General features: G+C 34.9%; 1 protein-coding gene across 9 annotated transcripts in view; it reads left to right on the forward strand.

Annotated features, from left to right (window-relative positions):
- Positions 1-27293, forward strand: part of LOC115238218 (tensin-1-like) — a 95562-nt gene that overhangs the window by 49105 nt on the left and 19164 nt on the right. For 4 of the 9 annotated variants that reach the window (XM_029811830.1, XM_029811832.1, XM_029811829.1 and 1 more), the window contains exons 3-4: positions 18633-18707; positions 25061-25207. In XM_029811830.1, the coding sequence (XP_029667690.1) occupies positions 18633-18707; positions 25061-25207 (222 nt within the window). Of the gene's footprint in view, positions 1-4362; positions 4715-18053; positions 18273-18632; positions 18708-24033; positions 24158-25060; positions 25208-27293 lie in introns of those variants that run through there. The other 5 variants (XM_029811835.1, XM_029811834.1, XM_029811836.1 and 2 more) reach the window with 5 other exon arrangements.

Raw genomic sequence — 27293 nt, forward strand, 5'->3', positions numbered from 1 at the left:
AAATTATGAAATTTAAAACAGTTAAAAAATCAATAGAGAGATTTTTCTTTCCGTATTTTGAAAATAAATATTACTATTATTTTTTTATCGTTGAGAATATTGTAATATTACAATTTCCTTTTTCTTATTATTCTTACATATTGTAAAAATAATCGTAAAGATGAACATTATATGTAAAAAATTGCATAAATACATTTCCAGGAAAAAAATAATTGTGTAACTCTTAATATAAATTTACATTCTGTATATGTATATATTAGGTCTACCGGAAAGTTCTGTCCGTTTTTGGAATAAAACAAAATACAAATTTTTAGTGTTATTCAATGGTTCACAACTGTGGCTATGATGTTGATTAATCCACATAGTAATTTAATCAACATTGTGGTAATTTTCAGATAATCAATCCGTTTTTTAAAACGCATTTTTACCATTAGAGAGCGAAGACAGACTCATCGAAGGGCGTATCTCGCTTCCCGCTGTGTAAAAGGGGATGATGTACATATGCAAGGAGGTTGATATAGCGGCAGGTCGGTGTCGGGCGATACTTTTTGGAGAAAGATGAACGGGGTGGTAAAAGGGGAGGGGACATTTCTGGAGGAAAGCCGGAAGCTAGACCCGTCACGGATTTTCTTTATGGCGAACTACGGGGTTTCTGCGCATAGCGCATCGCGGATAGAACGCCTTGTATGCACGCGAGGGGTCCAACGTGACGGTTCGCGTTCGAGCAAAGGGATTGTAATATTTAGAGCGCTGACTTTTTCGTGAATTTTTTTCGGCTAGACGCGATTCGCTTTTGGACCTTTCGCGGAATGTTTCCGGCTTTTAAGCTGGCACGTATTCAAGAAGTGAATATATATTTAGCTTTTATGCATACGTTATAAACGGAATAACACGTGATAAGATTTTTACGTCAAATTCTCTCTCTCTCTCTCTCTCTCTCTCTTTCTCTCATATAAATAGACAATGGATATGTAGTATCAGATATATTTGAATGTTGGAGGTGAACCACAATTATCACTATTTTGAAACGTATTCTAAAACTTCATTATTTTTTACACGCTGTAAAGATCTAAAAAGGCATCGCGAGAAAGTTTTGTTCTTCGGGTGGCCAATGCAATGAAAGAAAAGAAAGATGGAGATGAAAAGAGAAGGAAAAAGGTCGACGGGGCCGTAGTTGTGCTTTCTACTGCGTTTCCGCGGTTAAAAGGTACTATATCGCGGTTGAACACGCCCACCTAAAGCACCTGCTAAGAGCCTTTCCATTCCAGTTGGCGGTACGACAGCGTGTTGCTGACTTAAAAGGTTTAAAGAGCGCTGGTGTGCAATATATATCGCACGATGAATGGTGATAACGGAGCAGTCCATTGTCCTTGAAACACGAAAGGTATTTCGCATGATGAGCAAAATCTTTCGTAGTTTTGAGCATGATTTGATTGCGAAACAAAATTTTTGAGAATTAAACTCTTTTTCTCTCCTCTATTTTTTATTAGATTTATTTACAAAGTAAAAACAATAAATTAAAAAGATAGTAAACTATATAGCATATTGAAAAAATTATAATTTTATATAGAACGTAATATTTTTATTACTTGTCTCTCTGGCATGATATAAGTAATAATTATAGAAGAGAGAGAGAGGGAGAGAGAGAAAAGTACAATTGCTGTTTATATGATTACTTTAACAAAATTTTATTTTAAATACGATATATATTAAAATATAATTCTTACTATATATAAAAAGATTGTTAACAATATACTTATCTTGTTCTTTTTGTTTCACCAAAAATATTTTACGTAATCACGTAAAGAAAAAAATATGTCTTCAATACAGTTTCTTTTGTTGCAATTCTAGTTTATATGACGAAGCAGTAGGAGATTCGTTCTTGTATTGCACAGAGATAGCATTGGTGAACACGTCCTCTCCATATGTTCCTTTTGGTCCAGACTGTCATCTTATCAGCCCTTAGAACCGCGCAAAGTGTAGTTACCCGCAAACCCGAATAGCCAGACGATTCGTCTCTTCGATGATCAGATATTCACGAAGTTTGAGTAGAAATGGGTGGTCGTGAAAAGGAAGATACCTAACTATAACTATGACAGGGGAAACAAGCTGGCCTGTACAAATTTTAAAGACGGTAGCGGAAGTAGCAAAAGAATTTTTCTCTCTCCCTCTCTTTTCACAATGATGTGGATCTTGATACAATGATGTTAGATCATCGTCGTTTATGAAATCATCGCGTCATATTACCGTTGAAAATTACAAGGCCTACAATTTTGATTAATTTGATTTTTTTATGTAATAGATAAAGTGCATATCCTTGATCTTGCACGATGGGCAACAATAAAATTGGCTAAATTATAATTGAGTTTCTATTCCATTACATCAGTAATTATTGGATTTTTTACAAGACGTGCGCATATTTATTGCTATATAAACAGCCAAATATGTGAAAACAAAAATATCTGTTAAAGTATATCTATTAAAAAAAAAATTAACAAAAAAATGGCACATCGCAATATCATATGAAAGCAGTTAAATTTAGCAACTTGATGTAATAGAGAAAGAAAGATGTTATCATAAGAATCATTTAAGCTAAAAAGATTAGAGCAACCGCTGGACAAGATTTTATTTCGACAATGGGCCAATAGAGACGAGAAATAAAGAACTGGTCAATATCAGTATAGTGATCTCGTTGACATCGTCATAAAATTCGCGGGTAGAACGGCTAACGATCATTTTCGAAGATCCTATTTCCGCCGATAGAACAAGAGGGAACAACGTGTCTTTTATCTCTCCGATATTCCCTAGAGTTTCTCGGACTAGGCAATCTTTCTCTACCATTACAGATTCTTCCGGTCGTTTCATGGACTTAAGTCTTACTTCCCCAACGGGATATTGGGCAATCCCGCATTTTACTTCGCGTTGTCGCTCCTATTGTAGGCAATTGGCAATCTTACCTTCATAGAAAATTAGGTTCTGATAATTCCTGAAAAAAAAAATATTCGTTTACTTCGATCGTCGCAGTAACGTAAAATTAGATACAAATTGGAAAATTGATCGGAAAATTTGGCAGCAATCTACGATTGCATTTTCACCATCGCTTTTACACTCGAGAGCGTGTCGATTGTAAATAATTGATTAAAATTCAGCACAAGCTTCACTTTCACGCCTGATTAATTGTTCGCGTTGGATGGTTAGATAACCAACTGATTCGTATCTTCGACGTGAACTCACGCGCGCGCACAAACCCCTTCTCCTTTTAACAATTCTGAAACCAGACGAAGCAGTCGAGTCGGTGCTGAGGCACGTTCCTTTCTGCGCCTGCTAAATGATGCAAATACTAATAATGGCACAGAGTGAAACGTTGGATAATTGAAATGTAAACATCACGCCGCCATCCACCCTTATACGATGAGAGAAACGCGGGATGAGTTTGCGGGCTCAGCCTGTTACAAATGTCGGGACCAAAAGGCCGAGAAGGAGATAACGGAGAGATTGTCGGCGACCAAGAGAGTCGAAGCGAGCACTAATGTAACATGCGCATTTCCGCTTACAAGAGACGTAGTACGTTTTGACGCGTTGAGACTGACAAGCGGAACGATTAATCTCTGGAATGTGCCACATGTATAGTTGAAACTATATACTTATGTGTATATGTGTGTTATTGTTTCATATTACATAAATTGTGATGAATACTTTAATAAAGTTTTATGTACATATAAACCGTCTTGGAATTGACGCGACAACTAATTTCCAAAAGTAAACTCAATTTTTTTTTGTTTCGGTTTATCGGAATGTCGAGGAATTTATCGAAACTTTTTAAACTACAATTATAGAAAATTATAGAAAATTCAAATTTCACTAATCAAAACTTTCTCAGCTTATTCTTGAATGTCTTGCATAATTGTATAAAATATAAATGTCAAATATGTTATAATAATGATGAGTATGTTTCGGAATATCTGTATTATTTGGCTGCTCGTATATAGAGTAAATGTAATAGGAGCGTAGTTATTGGTTACTAGACAGTTATTGGCCACTTGGGTTTACGAAGTCCTAATTAGGATAATGGCTATGTTTATGTCCTTCCTAACGATCGGACAGGAAGCCGTTACTGGTTGTAGCTTGAATTACAGCGAAGAGAAATTCAATATATCGTAACAATTCAAGCAAGTCTAGATAATTAATAACCTTTTACAAAAATTGCCTCTGAAATCCCATTCTGAGATAGAGTATTTTCTTTATTTTGACTACAATCGTCGCGATCTTTCTTTCAATTTCATTTAAAAATTACTTCTTAACGCATCTATTAAATATGATTGTGTGAATTGGAAAAACGATTCCCCATATCAATGACTGGAGCAGCGAAATATTATTAATTATGCGGTTAGCGAGACAAAGCGAGCGAAACGTGTAGAAGAGATTGATTCGAAGCAGACGGAACTAAGCATCGCGCATGATCCTCTTTCCCCCTCTACGGTTGTGAAGCTTTTCACGGGGTGGTTGGGGTCCACGTGGTGCAACACGGTGCTGTCAGTCGCGTCCAACGAGCGAAACGCGTATCATATCGTTCCATAAAAACTTCCTTTGACGCGATCGTTTTTTCTCAATAGGAACGAGATTATATAATCATCCCTCAACGGTGCTATTTTTATCAACCTTTATTAATCGGCGATATTCGCTATCGATAATATCGGAATACTCCAAAAAAGAGGTAAGAGACATTTTTATTTCGAAACTGACTATTTCTTGTCAGAGTTGCAAGTCATAATAGACATTTTAATGTTTTAAATCGGTCAGAATTGATTAAATCTAATATCATAGAAGCAATCGCAATGTCCTAATGATATTTATTATATCTTGCATTAATTTGCAGCATTCATGATATAATGTTCATCCGATATTTTCTTTTTTTCAATTTAAATCGCTGTTTATAAAATATATTTCTTACAAATTTTAGTCCCATTTTTTAATCTGTTACGTTTTGACCGTTTTTCATACTGCAAGTTTTTTATCGATAAATCCAAAGTAAATAAAATAAATTAAAATAATTATTTTATAACTCTAAATTTATTTTCCATATCGTCATCTACGCGCGCGACGTCTTTAATTAAATCTCCTTTTATTATACAATTTTCTCTTCAAGACCCATAATAATGTTTTTATAATGTTCTCTTTTATATAATGTCTTCCTTCATATTAAATTTGTTTAAATTTGCATTAAAAGGAAATTTTTTTCCTTACTTACTTATTCTTTGCATAGAGACTGTCTATGATATATTTTACAATGAAGACAGAGAGTGATGAAACAATAATTGTCAAATTATTGCAACATGCAAAATATAGAAGCATGTTGATAATAATCGTTTTTTTCTCATTAATATTTATTAGTACGTTTCTTCCATTTTGTCGTTCAACGTTGAAAAGTAGGAAAAAATTCATAGAAAGGTACGATAAACGATTTTGATATGGAAAAAAAATTGCTATAACTTGAAATATGAAACGTTATCGCTATTGTTACCGCTGTCGATTCAGAATTATATTATTGCATAATTAAAAAGTTTAATAATTTGTAGAATGTTAACAAATAGCGATGCATCTATTATTAGAACGTCATGCATTTGAATGAGGCGAATACGTCGCGCGTGAGAACCGACAACGAAACCAATCAATCGATATCCACAAGTGGAGCTCAAAATAAAAAAAAAGCGTTATAGTAAAAATGGGAGAGAAAGGAAGAAAGAGAGAGAGAAAGTATTTTACGCACGTCATGCATTTACACAGACTATAAATTACTGACATGTTCCTGTCTGTCAATAAATTTTTCCACCGTTAATTCTTCTGTATCGCGTTAATGAGAGCCACTCTGCTCACTCCTCTGTGTGTGTGTGTCCGAGAATTAATTAGTTTGAGTAACCCAATTAAAAATGGAAGACTCGCATGCTTGCCGAACACTCGACCGCGCGAACGTTTCGCGATTCGTTAGTATGACTGTTGTCTGTTCTCTTTCAAAGCGAGCACGCAATGTGGTATCCGATGAAAATTAATTTACCTTCAGCTAATATTTCATTGAGATAAATGACTCGGTTATGATCTTTACACGCGCATTGATCTAACATTAAAGTTGTCGAACGAGATAAATTAAAATTTTTATCGTACGGGTTTATACCAATATCTTTCAAGAGTTGTAATTAACTTCGCAAAATAAATAAAATAATAGAGTTTTTCAAACTTAAAACTTAAAACTAAACTTAAGGTTTAATAAACTATTAAAACTATTGATTAATTCAGAAATATTAATTGATTTATATTGCTCATTGTTTTATATGCATAGCATTGAATGTAATTAAATGCTTCAAACATTGTGCGTTAACTCATTTATGATGAAACCGTCCATGTAGTGACTCGCATTTATCGTGCATAATAAAAATTAATTAGTCGGCTTTCTTTGTGATATTATTTCCGCTATTATTTTCGAGCACAAAAGCAGCAGGATAATTTTAGTTAATGAAATTTACGTGATATTGGCATTACGCCGTGAAATACTTCGTACTTGAAGAGACTTCAGCGATGTTCAGCCGCGTAAGTTTAATGCGTAAGTTATATCGTTGTATTAATTTAATTTTGCTGATATGAAACGAGTCACATGATAGAGGAATCGCGCGGTTGAGCTGCACTTACAATATAATTAATGAAGCTTTTAACAATTAACAAAATTAACTATTCAACATTAAATTGTTTCACTAGCAAAATACATATACTATGCATGAAGTTTTATAATGCGAAATTTCAATCCTACACGTCACATTTAAAGTGTACTCAAGCGCATTTTAAAATTTTAAATATTCAAGTTTTTAAGTATTTTGCAATTATATGTGCAGCATATTACCTGGAGAACATTCAATTTTGTAGAAGAGAGGTTTACAAGGAAACTTCACTTTTGAAGCTACTTATAATGCTAGAATATTGTTTGGTCGTAAATCTTCCTGCTTTCATTCAATTTATCCATAAAATCTGTTAAATCCGAGCATTATTAGAAAAAATATATATGTAATTTAAACGCTACACACATAAGAGCTACTAAAAAGAAACTTAAAACTTAAAAACTAAATGCTGCTAATATTTCAAACAACTAATATGAATGATTTAATCAAAAGGATATAAGCTGCGGTAAAAGAATACATTATGTGTTTTTATAATGATATTGATATTGTGAAAAGTATTTTAGGCGAAACCGCGAGCTAATTTTAACACCGTCTTTTTCGAGGATTGCAAAAAAAAATTCTTTTTTTTTCTTTCTTTCTTTTTTTTTGAACACGTGACCCTTTGTGCATTTGCTCTTCCGTTTGAGCGGGTTGCACTGATTGGTTTCGTAACCATCGGCCTGTGAAACAAATATATCGCATCATAGTTAAAAAAAATAAAACTGCTTTGTCAAAACGACAAACGCACTTCAAACTTTCGACAGCGAATGCGTTCAATTTTGCAATCACGCAATATCGCGCCCCTGGAGAATTGTCACAACTCAAAAAGTCACAACTTTCGCAGGGAAAAATTTTAAAGATTTGAAACGATGTAAAAGAGACATTATTTATTACAAAATTAAAAATACATGTATATGATTAGTAATTCTTTAACATTTTGCATTATATTTTATATGTTGCATATATATCGACATAATTTATTGTGTAAATTTTACAAATTTAATTTGCATAAATAAAATTACTTTTTGCGATTTTTGGCTCAACTGCCAAAAATATCCCGCATAAATATACCGCGAACATTTAATATGTTTCCAAAACTGAACGTAAAAGAACTAAATGAAACAGGAAGAACAGAGAGGGAACGAGCTTAAGCAACGCGCTTCTGGTTTTGATAGGTCGTCTGTACGTGACGTTTCGATAAACAGTCACAGCTTATATAGGTTCCCTATGTGCGCTGTTTTCCACGCGCGTGGATCACGAAGCGAAAGCCGTCGGTTCATGTCACGAGTTGAACGCGCTTCGCTACAGAGCGATTTCATTATGCATCGCTTCAGATTTAGAACAAAACGATTTCATTAATCCAACGAACCACACATTTATTAATTAAGGCTGAAGATACGTAACATATATACAAGACGTTTCTCTCTTTACAAATCTAACTTTACTTCTAGTATGCTCGAACTTTGATTTATTACGCAAAAGACAAAACAGACCGCTAAGGAAAACTTTTAAGAAATAATTATTAAATTATTTTCTTATTGTCTAATAAAGTTTAAATAGAATATTAAATTCTAACAACTCTGTAAATATATGCGCATATTAATTACTAACATTCCAATCGACGTTTCTATCCAACGAGTACGCCGGTGGCAGTCACTGGGAACGACGCGTTGATGAAAACGATACGTTGATTGACAGAGCGCATTAACGCAAATTAAAGGATTACGATGACAATCTGATGGACATTGGAACTGCTTGATATAGAACTGCGTTCATACAAAAATCACAGAGAAGTAAAAATTTTGAAAATGACAGCGCCATATTGTCGGCAATATCCAATTGTGCTTGAAACTATTGTTTGCCATCGGCTCAAGGAAAGAATAATTCCCTGGAATCATCTGATTTCTCTTTTGAGATTTTGTCAAGATTTAAATTAAGATCGCAACATATATAAGGAAGATAAAGATAGATTAAAATCGGACCCTTGGAAAAAATGGCCTGTATTTTTCTCGTCGGTTGATATCCCACGCCGTGGTATGAGCCACAGGTGTAATCTTCGAAGAAGCTTCATTGGCACACACACGGCAAGAAAAAGAGAACATGTCGCATCTCGGAGAAGGATGCTGGGAACGGAGCTATCTCCGATGACGACCACGACGACCACGATGACGACAGCGAAGGGTAGGCCAATCTAATCTGGCCACAGGCGACGGAAGAAGATACCGGCCACTCTACCCTCTGTCCTCCATTCGAGTCGATCACTCACTTGATCATCCCTCTCCGTTTTATTATTCGCCATACCACAATACAGTCGCTTTGCCTTCCACGCATGGAGATCGGCCATCATGCCGAGTATCGTTGCTATTCATTCTTTTCCTTTCCCTCTCCTTCCCGGCCACCATCGTTCGTCTCGACGTAACCCTCGTAAAAAGTTTCTGCTCTTGATTAACACCATGGTCCGGTTTTATATATACGATGGTTTCGAGAAAAACGTGCAATCGTCAGTTTGTAAATGTGGAAATGATAACTCGTAATCGCATCAAGTACACAACAAAATTCTTTCCGACAATTAATCTAATCTCGTTTCCCAATTGGCACAGAGTAAATGTGATCTATCTAATCCTTTCAGGGAAAGCAAGAGAAAGAGAAAAAAGAAAATACTTAAAAAAAAGAATTGTTACACACAAATAAATGTATAAAAATTAAAATGTATAATATTTGCGCAAGTTGTAACGTAATTAAAATATGGAACGAAAATTTATTGTAAATTTTATAAAAAAATTAAAACTTTTTCTTTCAAATAATTTTGCTCTAAACAAATTTTAATATGAATTTCGCACGAAATGGATTGCACGTTTTTTCCATGATCACTCATTTGTCATGATCTCACATGACATGACGGGTTTCTTCAAATATTTGATTTGTGGAGCAATAAACTATGAATCACAAAACGCAGTCTCACACTATTAGACGAAGTTTCAGAGGGACAAGATCGCGAAATAGAGTGGCCCAAGGGAGCACTCGTGTCGACTAAATGGAGAACATCCTGCAGATTATCGAAGATATACGGGTCCTATAATGCTCTACTTAGTCAATGGAGTAATCAAGCGAGAATTCTGATTCAGATCGTGATTTATAGATGCATTAATAAACTCGTTGTTTATTACGAACTAATAAATTGTTTTGACTTTTGTTTTTTCCGAGAATTTTCTATAGTGTTGAGCGTTAATACATAAAATATGAATAATATCAGATGAAAAAGAGAGAATATAAATAAAATTATTGCACGTTCTTTAAATGCATGTGGAAATTGCCTGATATACTTTGAGATGAGATAATAAGATAAATTATTTATCTTTAAATTTCGTTTTTTTCTTGTACACAAAGCATTTATTTTCTTCCGATATATATCGGAAAAAACAAAAGCATTAATATTTTCGATCATAGTCATTTGTCATGTTGAATCTCTTCCATTGCTATTTAACCGGGTGCTTTATCGAGTGCTTTATGGTCACTTGGTGGGCTCGTGTAGGTTCATAAATCAAGCTTGCTTGATGAAATTCCATCTGGAAAAAAGATGCGCGAGCTTCTGGGATTTTTACACTGTCGCCGAATGACAAATAACGCGTATGGACCGTCGTCCATTCTGGAAAACGAGGGTGTGTCTTGTAACAAGCATAAGAAAAAAGGTAGGATAGGTGGATTGACGGTAGGTGAGGTGAGTTATTTTCCGGCCTCCGTGGAGTTCGAATCGCACGATGAATCGCGCGTTGAAAGCGGAGATCCTCCATCATTGTACTTCGACAAAGGGGATCATAAATCTAAGGGTGGGGCCATCACCCGCGCGACGAAGTTTCCGCGAAGATAATCAACCCCAATAAGCTGAGAGATATTAATGACGATATTACTAATTGCGGCTATAAAACATTCCAAACCTATAATGATTCTGTCACCTAGGTATATTGTTATAAGTAGTCAAGGGTTATTTGAATATGGCGCGACAAATTTTATGTTTGATTATAGTCGTTTTAATAAACTTAAAAATACTAAATTAAATGGATACTCGATTTCTTCTCGTAATAGCTTCTAATAATTAAATCTCTTTATTGAACTTTATTTACTTGAAATAATTATTCGATGAATTACTAGCAATTTTTGTTTAACACGTGCCATTGAAATAACAGAACAAATAACTAAACTAAACCTGGATAAGTAAGCGGACGAATAGCATCCTGGATGTAACAGCTGAAAATGTTTATACTTTATACGAGAGCATATAAAAACAGATCGTATGCGAAAGAATATGTTGTAGCTTACCCGGATTTCGTATTCGCTGACAAATTACCGCAAAGAGCATATCTTTCATTATTGTGCTTTGGCTCGAATGGATCATAAATCAAAGGACGTGTTCAACCCCTTTCCGAGGGAATTCCTTTCGGTGTTTCCCTTCACCGGCACGTATGTAATGTACCGGCGTAACTAGTCTCTCTTCACCAAGTTTTAATAGCCATTGCATCACCATACACGAACACGGATGGTTCATGAGTAAATATTAGTTACAGCACAGTACATTTGCAAAGATTAATGGTATTTCGTAGCTAATAATTTATTTCTTTGAACATGTGACCACTTGCTTCACTTTATTTAAGATAAAGTATAATATAAGTAAATAATTTATTATTAAATGCAACTAAATAACTATTTAAAATTATACAATTATATAAAACCCTCAAAGGTGAGAGATAATTTGCTTTTTATATCTCCGTACTTCAAATAAATAAATTGTTCAATAGAAAATTACTTAATGGGAAAGTTGTGTGTGTTAACGCATCTCCATTTAATCACCATTTTACAGCATTAACATCTTTATCACAGCATTATATTAGAAATCTTATTCCACGTATAAAAGCAAAATTCTTTAGATTTAAATGTGATTATTTATATTATTTTTCTATAATCTTCACGAGCAGATTCGTTTTGAATTAAATATTCGAAAAAGACCTTTAAATGGTCGTTATAGCGTGACGCTGTCTTCTCGAGACGTCAGTTCATCCTTTTTATCCGTTCTCATGAAATTCCCGAAGCTTCCGTGAAGAGTAAGGTACATTAAAAGGGAACCTTCGCCTTCTCGTCTGTTAATTGACTATAAACGTTTGGTATTGTTTCCCCGGAAATTCGCCCGTGAAGAGAGACTCAATGTATCCTCGGACCGACCCGGGGCCGGCTCAATGAAAGGCAGGAAAACTGGAGAGGGGTGAGATAAAAATTCTATCCCCTTCAATGCCCTCCTGTCTGCCGCCTGCCTCTCTGTCTTTTCTAACGAGCACGGAATACCCGTCAATGGCAACGAGTGGCTGTTTGCAGAATCAGCTTATTTCTTCGGCTTCCTATTATGAATATTTGTAACTTCCATCGTGCACCTCTCCTCTCCCCTCCTCTCCTCTCGGTCGTCTCCGTTTAGATTCTTTCCATCGGTTTCTCCTCGTTTGCTGCCTGCCGTTGGTAGAGAGTTAAAGCATATTAGACCAGCTCTTGACTCTCCGGCTCCATTGCAAATGGAGTAGAATTCGTCGTGCCCTCTCGACCACTGGAGGATACTGGTCAGTCCTTGAAAAACTTCTCGAAACCTTCTCCGAATATCGCGGTTATCCGTTAGTTACCTCTTGGCGGCACAAACTGCCGAACGGTAAACGCGGAAATTCTCTTATGGGAAAACGCAAATTGTACAGCTCGTGAATCGTATGGCCATGTGACATTCGGGATCAATGTTGGAAATATTCCCGAGAAAACGAAAGCGATTATTTCTCCTTGAAGATAAGTGCGACTGCAGGAATACGCATTTCCGTAATCCATATTTATGACGACCCCATCGCACGCGGGATAAAGATTAATGGAGAAAAAAATTAACGCGCATGCGCGCGTGCACGCGCGATGCAAAGTTTCGCGTCTGAGTTAACGACGTCTCGTAAATAATAACATCAACGCGACGTTCCAATAATACGAATGCAATCGACCGATCGGGCTTTCCTTTATTTGTTTTTTTTTCCCCCTTTCCTCTTTCCGCTTCATGTTTTTTTCTTTCTTTTCCTCTTGTATGATTCTGTAATGCACTGTCTCTCGCTGTTAATCGTTCATCACTGGTAACAATGCTCTTCATCCTTCGTATTACTTCGAATGAAATTGCATTCATTATGTCAATTGCTGCTCTGTCATTCGATGAAGAACTTCCGTTCTGAGAGGTCACTCTTCTTGATTTTTCGCCGAACAACTATTGTTGTCTTGCGACGAGTATAAAAAAATGTCAGCATATAAATACTGTTTAATATTCCTTGTGCTTATTGTTGTAATATTAACACGTATACAGTTTTTATAAAATGGCGATTTATGTATATATGGTAATAGATTAAGTTTTTTTGATAGAAAAAATATCATTTTAGTTTTTAACAAAAGCGCATCAAATATATCTATTATCGACTAGTATAATATCATTAAGTAATAACGCGAAACTTTACAAGTATTGATATTTACTAAATAATATTTTTATATAAAATTTTATCTAACGGAACACGTTCGGTTTTTGGCGGATTATGAGAAGACTGAAATTCAATCTTCAATGACAGCTCGGATGATTGATGTTTGCGAGGCAGAGGTGATCCAGAGCGTCTTTGTCGATGGATCGAGCAAACGAATTTGCGTAGCTACGGCCGCAAAATCCACCTTGCGGATGCTGTTTCTCAGAAACAAAGTGGTAGCAACATCGCCCAGGCCTCAGGGGCCAGACAGATTACGTTGACGACCGATTGGAACTGGATGATCCGCTAAAAAAAGCCCTCGCCCACCTTCTGTAAAGAACCACTCCCGCCTATCGCGTCTGCCTGCCACGATTACTTTGAAGTCATATCGGAATCTTCCGACTTGGTTTGCTTCTCGACGGATAACGATCGATTGGTTTTTGATGATCAATAACGCCAGTTTCAGTGCCAAGTGTTTCTCAGCAGTAAATCTCTACTGCTAAATACGTAATAAATATAACTCAATGCAAATATAATAGAGAATATAGAATCTCATATAATGAAGATATAGAGCATAATAGACAATTATAATAAATGAGCAACATGACGAATGAAGAAAGCGAAAAGGATATCATCTCCGCGGTTAGGAAAAAAAATACTATGTTCTAGATGTATTGACATTGCCTTTAGGATACGTCACAGAGAGATCGAAGATTATATCAGTGGAGGATGGAAATATATTTCTTCCTGGACAATTAGGAACGCGTAGGACGAGATATGAATATAACGGAAGGAAGGGGAAGAGGAGCTTGTGTCACGGAAATACTCATTGTCAGATCGATTTCTTTAATAAGACGCTGGAAGATGCCAAGCCGGTGCACTCTCTCTTGGATGTTTTCTTTCGTTATTTCCTACTTCTATCTACTTTGTTTAGACGGATTCTAATCTCATTAACCATTCTTGTCGTAAAAGGAAAATTTCATTTCAGTTATGTTACAGACATTTTACTTATTTGTTTTTTTTTCCCCCTTTCCTCTTTCCGCTTCATGTTTTTTTCTTTCTTTTCCTCTTGTATGATTCTGTAATGCACTGTCTCTCGCTGTTAATCGTTCATCACTGGTAACAATGCTCTTCATCCTTCGTATTACTTCGAATGAAATTGCATTCATTATGTCAATTGCTGCTCTGTCATTCGATGAAGAACTTCCGTTCTGAGAGGTCACTCTTCTTGATTTTTCGCCGAACAACTATTGTTGTCTTGCGACGAGTATAAAAAAATGTCAGCATATAAATACTGTTTAATATTCCTTGTGCTTATTGTTGTAATATTAACACGTATACAGTTTTTATAAAATGGCGATTTATGTATATATGGTAATAGATTAAGTTTTTTTGATAGAAAAAATATCATTTTAGTTTTTAACAAAAGCGCATCAAATATATCTATTATCGACTAGTATAATATCATTAAGTAATAACGCGAAACTTTACAAGTATTGATATTTACTAAATAATATTTTTATATAAAATTTTATCTAACGGAACACGTTCGGTTTTTGGCGGATTATGAGAAGACTGAAATTCAATCTTCAATGACAGCTCGGATGATTGATGTTTGCGAGGCAGAGGTGATCCAGAGCGTCTTTGTCGATGGATCGAGCAAACGAATTTGCGTAGCTACGGCCGCAAAATCCACCTTGCGGATGCTGTTTCTCAGAAACAAAGTGGTAGCAACATCGCCCAGGCCTCAGGGGCCAGACAGATTACGTTGACGACCGATTGGAACTGGATGATCCGCTAAAAAAAGCCCTCGCCCACCTTCTGTAAAGAACCACTCCCGCCTATCGCGTCTGCCTGCCACGATTACTTTGAAGTCATATCGGAATCTTCCGACTTGGTTTGCTTCTCGACGGATAACGATCGATTGGTTTTTGATGATCAATAACGCCAGTTTCAGTGCCAAGTGTTTCTCAGCAGTAAATCTCTACTGCTAAATACGTAATAAATATAACTCAATGCAAATATAATAGAGAATATAGAATCTCATATAATGAAGATATAGAGCATAATAGACAATTATAATAAATGAGCAACATGACGAATGAAGAAAGCGAAAAGGATATCATCTCCGCGGTTAGGAAAAAAAATACTATGTTCTAGATGTATTGACATTGCCTTTAGGATACGTCACAGAGAGATCGAAGATTATATCAGTGGAGGATGGAAATATATTTCTTCCTGGACAATTAGGAACGCGTAGGACGAGATATGAATATAACGGAAGGAAGGGGAAGAGGAGCTTGTGTCACGGAAATACTCATTGTCAGATCGATTTCTTTAATAAGACGCTGGAAGATGCCAAGCCGGTGCACTCTCTCTTGGATGTTTTCTTTCGTTATTTCCTACTTCTATCTACTTTGTTTAGACGGATTCTAATCTCATTAACCATTCTTGTCGTAAAAGGAAAATTTCATTTCAGTTATGTTACAGACATTTTACATAATGATCGCGAAATTCCCGATTATTTCTATAAACTTTTATCGCGAGATGTACATATAAAGATAAGAGAAGCAGAAAACATTTTTTTGAATAACTTACTATTTATTTTAATTTCTCTTAAATCTCATTTTGTCAAGAGCAATTTAATTTTTTGATGTTAATATCGTGAAACCAGAATGTCGTTGTCATGCGTTTTTGTCGTCATCATCATGTATCTGCGTCGCTAAAGCGTAATTAGCACGCAAGGATTACGCCGATAGCAACCTGTGATAAAGATAATCGAATAACGGCCCGCAAATTACTTTCCACGTCCGGAAGCGACGTTGATAATTAAATAATAATCTTATATCGGACGTAATTTGATTGCTTGGAAGATAAACGGGTATCAGATGAAAATCAGAAAGAAAGAAAAGAACGACAGAATGAAAACAATTCTAATCAATAATAATAAAATAACTCAAAATTTGTCGGTAGAGGTAATTATTAGTAAAAGTCATCAGTTATTATTACCTAGATCTATACTAACAAATTAAAAGCAGAGTAGTTTAAATAAGAAATATTTTTTAAAATGCTTAAAGAATCTTGTCTGAAAGACGATTATAATATGGCTGAAGGTTTAAAAGATACCTAAAGAAAGCTTTAAAATGCGAACAACTTGATTGTGTCCGTCGTTTTCTAGCCGATAAATAAATTTTGCATGCGAACTTTGCGACGTGTCGGTCGAATCGTTCGATGCAACTACCGTGTCGGTGCGTAACGGCGGATGTGGTGACGAGGGTTGAATTTGGGACCTTGGCGGACCGAAGGTTGGTCGATGAGTCTTCCACCACGCCTTTTCCGCGTATTCGTAATCACGTCTGGCAGTTTCCTTGAACAAACTGTAAGTTCGCTTCATTCAAATTTCAGGAGATAACATTTCAGCGAGGGCGATAATGACATGAACCCCCGTGGATGTTGTCCATATGCATATAGATATGAAACATTAAATAGGCATTGCAAAATAAGACAGTTACGTAAATATTAAAAAAGAATTATATATTTAGTTTTCTGTGAAAAAAGAAATTTTTATTTAAATAATTAATGTATTATATTTTTTTTTTAATTGACACGCCATGTATGACAAAAATATTACAGTTAAATGTACTCATTCTCCAGTTTATCTGAAATAAAATACAGGTCTCTTTATGTTTAATTACTTATAAACCAGTATCGTAATTGAGCAAATATTTTAACATCTATATGCACTCTTTTTACATTCTTTAATGTGTCATTACAATTTATCTTGTGAGCAAAGAAAAAATAAAAAGATATCCTTCTGATGACAAGGAAAACTGTGACATTTCGTATTCGTCTCGTAGTAAGGCCACTTCGGTTATTCCATGATGATGACAGCAACGGTGTCGAGAAAGAGAAGAAAAAATGTAATAAAAAGAAAAACTTCTACACACCATGAATGCTACATCTGTAGTCTCTTGATGGTTATCAAATGCAAAGACGCGAACGTCGTTCGAGCAAGTCGTTTGAGCAGCTGGCTGGTTCGAACGAATCGATCGTTTTTATACGCCACGCAGAACGCCACTTTATTACTGTTTGACGTGCAAATATTTTATTTTTATATTGCAAATTTTGATTTCTAACATGTTATTTCGCTTGCGCTTTTTTCTGAATATATGTGAAATTTAAAAGAAATTAATAATTATAACATAACAAATTCAATTTTACTGTCATATATATTTTACCAAAATAAAAGCCTATAATAACTTTATCAAAAATTATTATAATAATTATAAATATTATACTTATTTATTTTTAATTATACAATTAATTAAAATAAAGCCAATTTTAATTAAAAGTATACAAAAATAGTTGACGAAAAGGACTTTCCTTATTGTAAGGCATTCTTATAATAAGGAGACATAATTATTGTCGTTCCTTGAGAAACGAGGGCTCTTAGACTGCTTGAAGCTACGCGTAGTACATTAAATTAAGTCCTCGTCGTTTACTTCCTTAAAGTCGTCGTATTGGAATATCTTATTATGAACATTCGCAAACAAGAGTGTTGCAGATATTAAAATGTAATATCAATATTAAAGTCATTCGAAGATATATATATATTCTATGTTGTTAATTTATGATTACCGGGACGTTTTAACGTGATTTTAAAATTTTTTCTTAGAAATATAGCCTTTTACGATACAGTCCATATAATTATAAAAATCGCAAGAGAGATATTTTTACGGATTGCTCCTGTAAAGAGAAGATTGTGCCAGCATCCTTTATTGAACACCGCCCTGTGCGTTACCGTAATTATACCGGAGATCCCCTTTTGTGGCTCCAGCAACATCAACCTTGGCTTTTCAAGACAATGAACCGTGTCTCCGACCAGAAACAGGGAACATTCTTGCGTAAAGTCCGCATCATTCTGAGAGAGAGAGAAAATCACATCGCGTAGCTTGCCAACTTTTCAATTTCGAAATTGGACGACTGCTTCAAAGTTGCAGGAGGCTCGAAATTCCCAATGGAGAACTCGAATGAAAAGGATGCTGGCCCATTCTAAGTACGTGGCCTAAATTGTAAATGCATTATCGCACTTTACTGCGTATTTTCGTTTATGTGTATAGAGAGCATTCGGTTTGGCGTCTGTTGCAACATCGCATACATAATAAGGCGATCTAATTTTTTTTTTTTTTTTTCAAGTATAATTTAATTAAAATATCAAGAGTATATTTTAATTAAATAGACTTCTATCGGGTATAGTATGTATATGCGAGTTGTGTATTCAAAAATATAAATATCTGCAATTTTATCAGTGTCGAATCTAGTTTTTACCGAAACAGTGAATAGATAGTATTATTATTCGATAAATGAAATTTTTATTTAGTTACTATATGCATGACTTCTGATCTGTTTGTTTCAGTATAGCGATCGATTCACGCCTATTCTCCTGATAGTCTCGCTCGCGGGGATTAAAGTATGCAGTCCAGATGGAAAAGTGAGTATTAAAGATGCACATGTACATTTGCATGTACATGCACATTACTTTTGCAAAAAAGGTACTTCGTGTTTGTACGTGGCTCTTGTTATCGAAAAACCGGCTTGTCGTTGCCCACGGCATTTTCCAAGACGGAGCTTCATTTCCTGAAACTCTGTGCGAAAAGTTTGCCTCTTCTAGTAGTAGGCACGACTGCACTCTATTGCACACTTTATCGCGTTACTCTCAGACACCAAAACGAAAACAAAGTAACATAAGAAATAACTGCATTATTATTCTTGTTATTTTTAAATATTCTTAATTTTAAATATTTTTTATTGTGATTTTTAAATGTAAAGAAAGATATTGCTGCTACGAAAAATGTATTATAATCCACAATTATCTCGAAAGAGATGTAAGTGAGACAAAAATTATTTATAATCTGCATCGCATCTCATAAATATAAGATTCAAAAACATATAGTCTCATAAGGATCTCTCTCGTTAAAATGAGTTAAAAGAGTTAGCGACGAAAAGGTAACACACAAGGGTGAGCTTTTATGACAAGATGGCATGACGGAAGTTGAATCGCAATGCAAGAAGCCTAATTTTCCGCGTTCTTGAACGCCAAGTTCGATAATCCTCGTGATACTTTGTAAGATCTTCCTTTCAAGCCGACCTTGGGGCGCTAATCTTTTAATGTTAAAGCCAGCGAATCCCCTATGTCTTTTCAAGCTTTTCTCACTTGTTATATTTCTGAAATCTTTATATGAAATTATATGTGTAAATATATCTAAAGATAAAATAATAATATTTGATAAAATAAAATAATTAAAATGCAAAAAGATCTAGAAAGAGAAAGTGAATCGTTGTGATCACGCAAAGATATATCGATTATTTATATTATTCATTTTTAATCTGCGCGGTGTATACAACAAATATAGGAAAAAATACAGAAAAATTATTATAAATCCAAATTTTATAGACATTTTGCTCTAATTCGAAAATTAATACAAAAATATTTAGACTTTCTCTTTGAATGCAGCTAGATATAAAACGTCGCGTCGCGAGCAGAAAGGGGGGAGGGTGAAACGAGAGTAATCTCGCTCTGCTGTTCGTCTTTTATTATTTTCCCGACTTTAATTGGAGGCCCGTAATCCTTATCGCATCCCTGCCAGTAATATTTCGAAGTCGGCTCGACATGCACCCCGACCACCCTCGCGCGATCCATACTTGCCGTGTTCACGAACTGTACAGAACATATCGATCCTTCGAATTAGTATTTTATTTCGACGGCTTCTCTTCTAAGCTCCCGCTTTAATTTTCTACCTGAAAAAATCCTTACTTCCTCCTCCCACGATCTTCGGTAAGCGCCTCTTAAAAAAGCGCCCCGTGAAATGCTTCTCGTGGGGAATGAAGAACAAAACATTCTCTCTTTTTCTCCAATAAATTTCATTTGGTTATATTATTACAATAATTATTATTATTGACAATATTTTTAAGTAATGTTTCTATATATCTAAATCTATAAATTATCTGTAAATGAAAATTTGAAAAGTCTGATCAAACTATGTAATAATGAAATAGTATGTTTAGATAAGTCAAATAAGACTCTATTCAATAAAAATAGTAGTGTCACGAGTAGTAAAAAATTAGATTAACTGAAGTGTTTTAATCATATAAATTATGCAGTTTATCTTGTTTTTCTCTACCGAAAATTTATCTATAACGACATGTATTTCACGTCAAGCATATCTCTTCACGCTCGAACTCTTGTTACGCAAAGTCGCGATTATCCTAAATCGTTCGTGCACCACGAGAAGTTTGTTGATGGACGCGCGATCGTGCGTATAATTCGCTAGAAAAATTGACAGCCTGCAAAAAACACCCTTACTCTTCTTTGACGCGCGACAATGAGAAAATAAGAGGCATGTTATCCTGGTGATCATTGATTTACGGGGAGCTAAGATATCAATGAAATGCACGCAAGGGGGATGCGGTGATTGTTGAATAAACGTACGATGACGAATGATGCCAATTTTGACGAACACGAGAAAGAGAGAGAAGGAGAGAAAGTAACTGCTGGTAGAGCCGTCACGATCGCGCAAGGGGTGTATTTACCCTCTATCTGTGGATTTATTCGTGCATACATGAAACAGCACTCCGCGATGATACGCGTCTCTTCCGCATCTCTCACCCACCCATACCAAACAGTGTCCATTGCAACGTTTCACTGGTGCCACCGAGAAGGCAGGGCCGCCTCTAACGATTCTCCATTGCTTTAGCCCCATTAAAGCCTTTGCCTCGTCAAGCGTTAAAAAATTTCTATGATCCCTCCGGATGTGTACACCGAAGTGTACGCTTCCACGATTTTACGACATTCAAGGGGCTTAGCCCAAAATTTGCTCTTTATACACTAAGCGAACTGATTATTCCGCTTTTGCTTTGCAATATATCGCTTTGTCTAGATTAACGATATTTTTAGTGTATTTAATTCTCTATAATGAGAGAATTATTTCAAAAACATAGCGTCCAATGATCAATCGTTTTCAGCAAGTTTTATAGATTTGCAAATTTCCGAAAGTATCTTTAAAGTAAATATGCACATATATGATTATATTTTCTCAACGTAGTTTGCGGACTGTTATCGCGAAGTAAAATCTCTATGTTTGATGCTGGTAAGATAAACTAGAGAATAAATCGAATCGGTTGCGGAAACTCACGTATGGAAGATCAATGACGAGCGGCTCGTGTAATTTTTGAACATGTACATTTGCCGCGATCACAGGATATGTTTATCTTTTACCTGCGGATTTACTCGTGCATACACGAAACAGCACTCACGCAACAGCGCGAATCTCTTTTGCATATTCGCCTGCCTTTCTCTTCAGCATCAATAGCATCTATACAGACTACCTTTCCTCGATATTTGTCACAAAACCGATAACACATCGCTTACTAACACGCAAATACGAGCAAATTTTCAAGTTCAAACTAAAACGACAAAAATGATGAGAAAAAATGTAATTTTGATTTTTTTCTTTTTTAATAAAATTTTTAACATAAAATGAGATTAATATACAAAGCAGTATTAATTTATCCACGATTAAAGACAATTATATATAACCGCACGCGCTCATATACAATCTTGGATCATATTTAGAAAAGAAGGCCGAAGTAACATCCGGAAATCGAGAACTATAAAGTTTTTTACTGCAACCAAGAGCTTAACCTAAGCCTGTCTTAAAATTTTTATCGAAGCCGAACTCAAAATCAAACTCTTAAAACATTTATAAGTTACCCATCTGCGCTACAGATACGACTGAAAAATATATTTAGCACCGTCTGTGGCAAGCATTGTTACTATTTATGAGCGTGAATATATGTTCGCACGTACACAGGTGAACCACAGTTTAACGTGAGCTTATACATCGAATAACGTAAAAAATATAATTCTGCGATAAACAATTAAAATAAATTATTGATGAAAATTTATAAGATAATGAATCGTATTTTTATTTTTAGGATTGTATATCACATTAGAAAAAAGAAATTTCTACGACATTTATTTGATATTATCAGAAATAAATCTTGGTTTATAATAAACAGATAATTCTCTTGGTGCATAAAATAGTTTTACGTTTGCAGGCGGATTCTGATTTGCTGAAAATCTCCGATTGAATATTCTTGAAGCAGGACAATAGATCGCATAGTAAAGGTTCAAATAACCGATGCAAATAATGTAACAATATATTGCAAAGACGCAAAAGCGAATAAGATATGAATATAAGATATAAAGACGATTGGTTGGGCAGACAAGAATAACGACGTTTGTCAATGTCTCTCAGTAGAATGTGACAAACTCCTCGACGAACTCGACGAAATCCTCTCTAGAATGTCGTTTGTCGTACTGAGAACAGCGATTGGTATCGTGCATAGTTGCTTCGAAATAGTTGGTCCACTTCTGTGCTACAAGGCGATCCTCGACTAACAGTAACAACTTTATACGCAACTATGCCCGAGTGAACCGGTTCAGTCAGTACAACCTCGCGTAACGTACTTCAATCAAATTTTTAACAAATTGAATTTTCCAAACACATATCTAAGTCGACTACGCAATTTTATGCGGTGTAATTCAATTTGTGATTGCATAATAAATCAAATTCCGATTGTACAAACTGAAATAAATCGACTAGATCAACAATCAATCGGTCCGTGTCATCAAGTATATATATGTATATATATATATGTGTGTACAATGATTTTTTTAGGATATGTAAGTTTTACATTAGTTATTATATTATAATCATAATTTTTTGCTGCATTTTATAATAAAAGAATAAGAAGACCAATTCAAGCAATATTTATCCAAGAGGCGTAAGTAAAAGCAGTCTTTTACTGAGCTAGATCATTTATATCCTTCTCACGTAGAACTTTACTACTTCGAGTAAATGCAGGCATTATGAAAAATTCAGTATGAAGCTTGATAGAATCGCGAAGTATCCATACCGGAAAAATTTGCTCCTACGAAACGATCATCTTTTCAATCGCCAATCTACTCCGTCCGCATGCTCTACCATGCTTACTTCTGCGAGAGACGAATTTAAGTGAGTACATCATCTTGGAAACTTAAAGATAAAATCGTGTTTCTCTTTAAGATTGAGAATTTGAGTGCAATAACAGAGCTTAAGTCAAAGGTGTTACTTTGAAAAAATAAATTTTAAATTTTAAAGATGAAAAATTTTAGCGACGATATACTTTTTTAAATCACTTAACAACTCAAGTGGGAAAAAATTGCAAGCCGCAATGCAGAGCTTCTCTCATACACCGAAGGAACTTTACAATTAGTACTGCATTTATAGTACAGTATGCACGAGTATAGTATCGCTATACAATGGACAGAAAAATATTAATAAGACATGCGAATCATGATTATAAATATAAATGCTCAAAATAAGTAATTGCACAAATCTAATAATAAAATATTGCGATCGAATAAAGTGTTCCTTCGAGGACATAAATTTCTTGGCTGAAATATTAGCCAAATATTTTGGAAATCTTTCTTAGAGATGAGAAAGAGAAGGTCTCGCTTATTGAACGTGTTTTATTTATACTAACTCTATCAAATTTAAAGACAGCATTAAAAATTTACCAAAATAAATCCAGCAACTTTAAGTTCAACGAATTATGGCAATAATATACGTTATTTAATTCAGTTATTAAAGAAATTTATACATTATAACAACGCATTAAAATTGACAAATTTATATCTTTTATTTATCAATATTTTATTCCGATGACAATTTTGTTTTCAAAGCTCTGAAAAAAAATAAATTTTTTCTTTTAAGATTTCTATTCAAGTCTCTCTGAAACTACGATCGAAGTCAATCAAGACAGACTCAAAAGATCAAATTCGCGTCAAAGCTCATAGAGATCGCATCACGAATCTCGCGAATGAAGCCTGTTGCGTCGGTAAGTCATTAAAAGTTTCAGAACGTTAACAGCTAAAGACATCGCAAGTTTTTCGAGAGGTCAGTAATTGACAACTCTTCGTTCTTTTTAACTTTTATCACGTTAATGGAATCATCATATAACAACGCAACAATTTGAGATACTTGAATTAATTGTCTTATTAGTGGTGCTATTTTTCAATTACTGTTTGAGAGCTGCGTAAATATTAAGAGTGACATTAATTAGTTTAATTTTAAGCTTTAGCTGACATAGTTATTGTTTTTAAAAAATTAAGTCACAAAACTTTAAATAAAACAACAAATTAGCAATAAAAAACCATTAAATTTCTGTATGTATTTTATTTGATATTGTTCTAATCGTCTTGTGCCATTTTAATATACGTAATCTTGTGCTAAAAAATATTTTTATGTTATAGCCCTATTTGTATCATTTAATTTTCTCATCCTCAATTTGCTTATTTAATGGTTGCTAATCCGCGATAAGTGATATTTATGATATCCTGCTTATGTATAATCAAGATGCTAGTTTCTTGCACAGGTCTTAAGACAATATTTAACGTGCACGTTTCACGGCGAAATTGATTTAGACGATTAAATCATTCAACAGAATAAGAGCAATAATAAGACGCTCGTAAATCATTTTTGTTTGCGTTCAACATGAAGCTCGTTCTCGAAAATATGTTACTTTGGAAATTGTCAGTGTTAGAATTGTTAAAATAAATTATTTTTTACTTTTGCGCTAACATACATTATAAATAAAATTATGAATTCTAAATATCAAATATTATAATATAATAAAATGGCAAATATTAATTGAATTACATCTGTATATAGATTGTTATAGACTGCCTCTTCAAATGTTTTTAGGCGCAACTCAAAATTATTCTTTTTCTTTCTGTTGCAGTGCGTGCAAATGGCGCACGCGTTAAGACGCATCTCTTATGCGACTTGTGAGCCGCAGCACGCCCAATTCAGCTTTCTGGCACGAGAGCCCAGAGCGCACTTTAGTCTACAGTACTGCCATTCCTTCATCACCGAGTCTGCAGAACAGGTGAGTAGTAAACCTGGATACACATTATAACGTCACTGTCACACGTCAACGTAACATCAAATATTCTTATATAAAATCTCAAATATAGCAAGACACACTGACCGTCACAGAACCCGATTGTCGCCAACATTTAAAACTCATATAAGAATATTTGACATTACGTTGACACGATGATGATGTTATATATAATGTGTATCTAGCTTTAGATCTAACTTTCTCTTTGCTACTTTTTTCTTTTGCAATGTATAAAATATAATACCGGAGATCTGAAAGCTATATTCAAGAAATTGTATAATAAAGCACCAATAAATATAAATCCGGTTATATAAAGCATTAGATGTTAAACATGTTAATAATAAGCGATCTTAAAAGTATATATATTAACGCAGATATATAGCGTGAAAAAAATATATAGCAGAATCTGTTAATTAATTAGTACCAAATTATTTCAAATAATCGGGCTAATATAAATCGCCGAAAATAAGCCGGGATTTAGTCTAAGATATTGTACGTGACAAGTTGCCCCTTGCAGTGGACAACCGCACACGTCTCAAGTGGAAACTGGAAACTGTCTCGACGTTTAAAGCCGATGGATTACTCATTTTATTCTCAACAGCTCTCAGAACGTTTAGGATCAAGCCATGTTGACAAAGAAACATTTATTAGCTTACATAAGTATCATATTTTAACTTATTTAAAATCTTTTTAAATAAAATTTAAAAATCTATTTCAACGATGTAATTTCGATGGAAAAATTCTTATAAAAAAATAGATTTGCTCTGATTGATTTATTTATGAATTTGCATATAATTGTAAATACTTTTATTTACTTTTGCTTCAGCTTATCAATACGATCGCGAAACTTTGTCATCATGGCTTTTTCGAAAATCGTAATAGCCAGGTGTGAAGTATCCGTGGAAAGAACGTGCCTCTATACTATAAAATACACGAAAAATTTTGTCGGACGTCAATATCGACGACTACCGAATCCCGAGATCTAAAAGCGTCTTCCTGTTGTCTGGAAGATAACATCGCTCGAGGCTTCGAAGTCCGTCGGCGATATCAGAAAGGATAGAACACATCCTCACAAGTTGGTAGCCTTAGTGGGTTGAGAATAGTAGACTTTGCACTTGAAACTTTGCACTCTGCCATCGCCTTGACATTTAGTCAACCCTAATGGCGCACTCTTCGGATTAAACTTTAAATACCTTCCGCTGAATTAAGAACGTCATCATTCCTAAAGGTCTCAGATCAAGTAAGCTTACTCGGATAGCATGGAAGGAGATTGAGAGAATAGACAGAAAATGAAAAGTCTCAGCGTCAGATATTTTTTCCGTGCTCATTGAAGCGATTGATATCACATTTCAATTTTTATGCAATTTTTCACAGTCTTTGTCAAATAATTTGCTAATATATGGATTTTCGAAATGGAAAGATGTAGAAGCTTGAACTTGTTATTCTTTTCTTAATGAAAATAATGAATTTCTTTCCGTATTATCTTTTTACGATTTACTTGTTGCATTGAAAAGTGCTAGATTCAATAACTGGTTGCATGATTTATGGTAGACTCCGTGCAATCTTATGAAAATTCTTAAGAATTGACATTTCCGTTTCTTTTTTTCACACTGATCTTGAAAAGTATTTTAAAATATACCTTAAGTAGGTATACAGGTACCTGTCGCAGGTACACACAACATTCCAAAGAAGATATGCGACTAGTACACAGACGCTCGCTGCAAGAAATAGAGATATATAAAATATAAGAAAAAGTTACTTAAATCTAGGTACTTTACATCACCAGACACATACGGCACAAGTCCGGGAGTCTAAGTCGGCGATCGAGTGGCACGTCATGTCGCGCTGATGGCAGGTCAAAGAACGCGAATCGCAAACTCACGCGTTACATGTGGCGCTGGGTTCTCCCAAGTGGCGTTCTCAGTCGAAGCAGAATAAAAAGAACAAGCCAGAGCCGTTGAAAAGATTGCGAGAGGAACAGAGAGAGAGAGAGAGAGAGAGAGAAGAGAAAGCGACGGATAGAATGAAAGAGACCAAGCGAAAAAGATAGAAAAAGAGAGATCGAGGGAAA

Source organism: Formica exsecta, unplaced genomic scaffold, assembly GCF_003651465.1.
Source record: "Formica exsecta isolate Colony F162 unplaced genomic scaffold, ASM365146v1 scaffold33, whole genome shotgun sequence".
NCBI lineage: Eukaryota > Metazoa > Arthropoda > Insecta > Hymenoptera > Formicidae > Formica > Formica exsecta.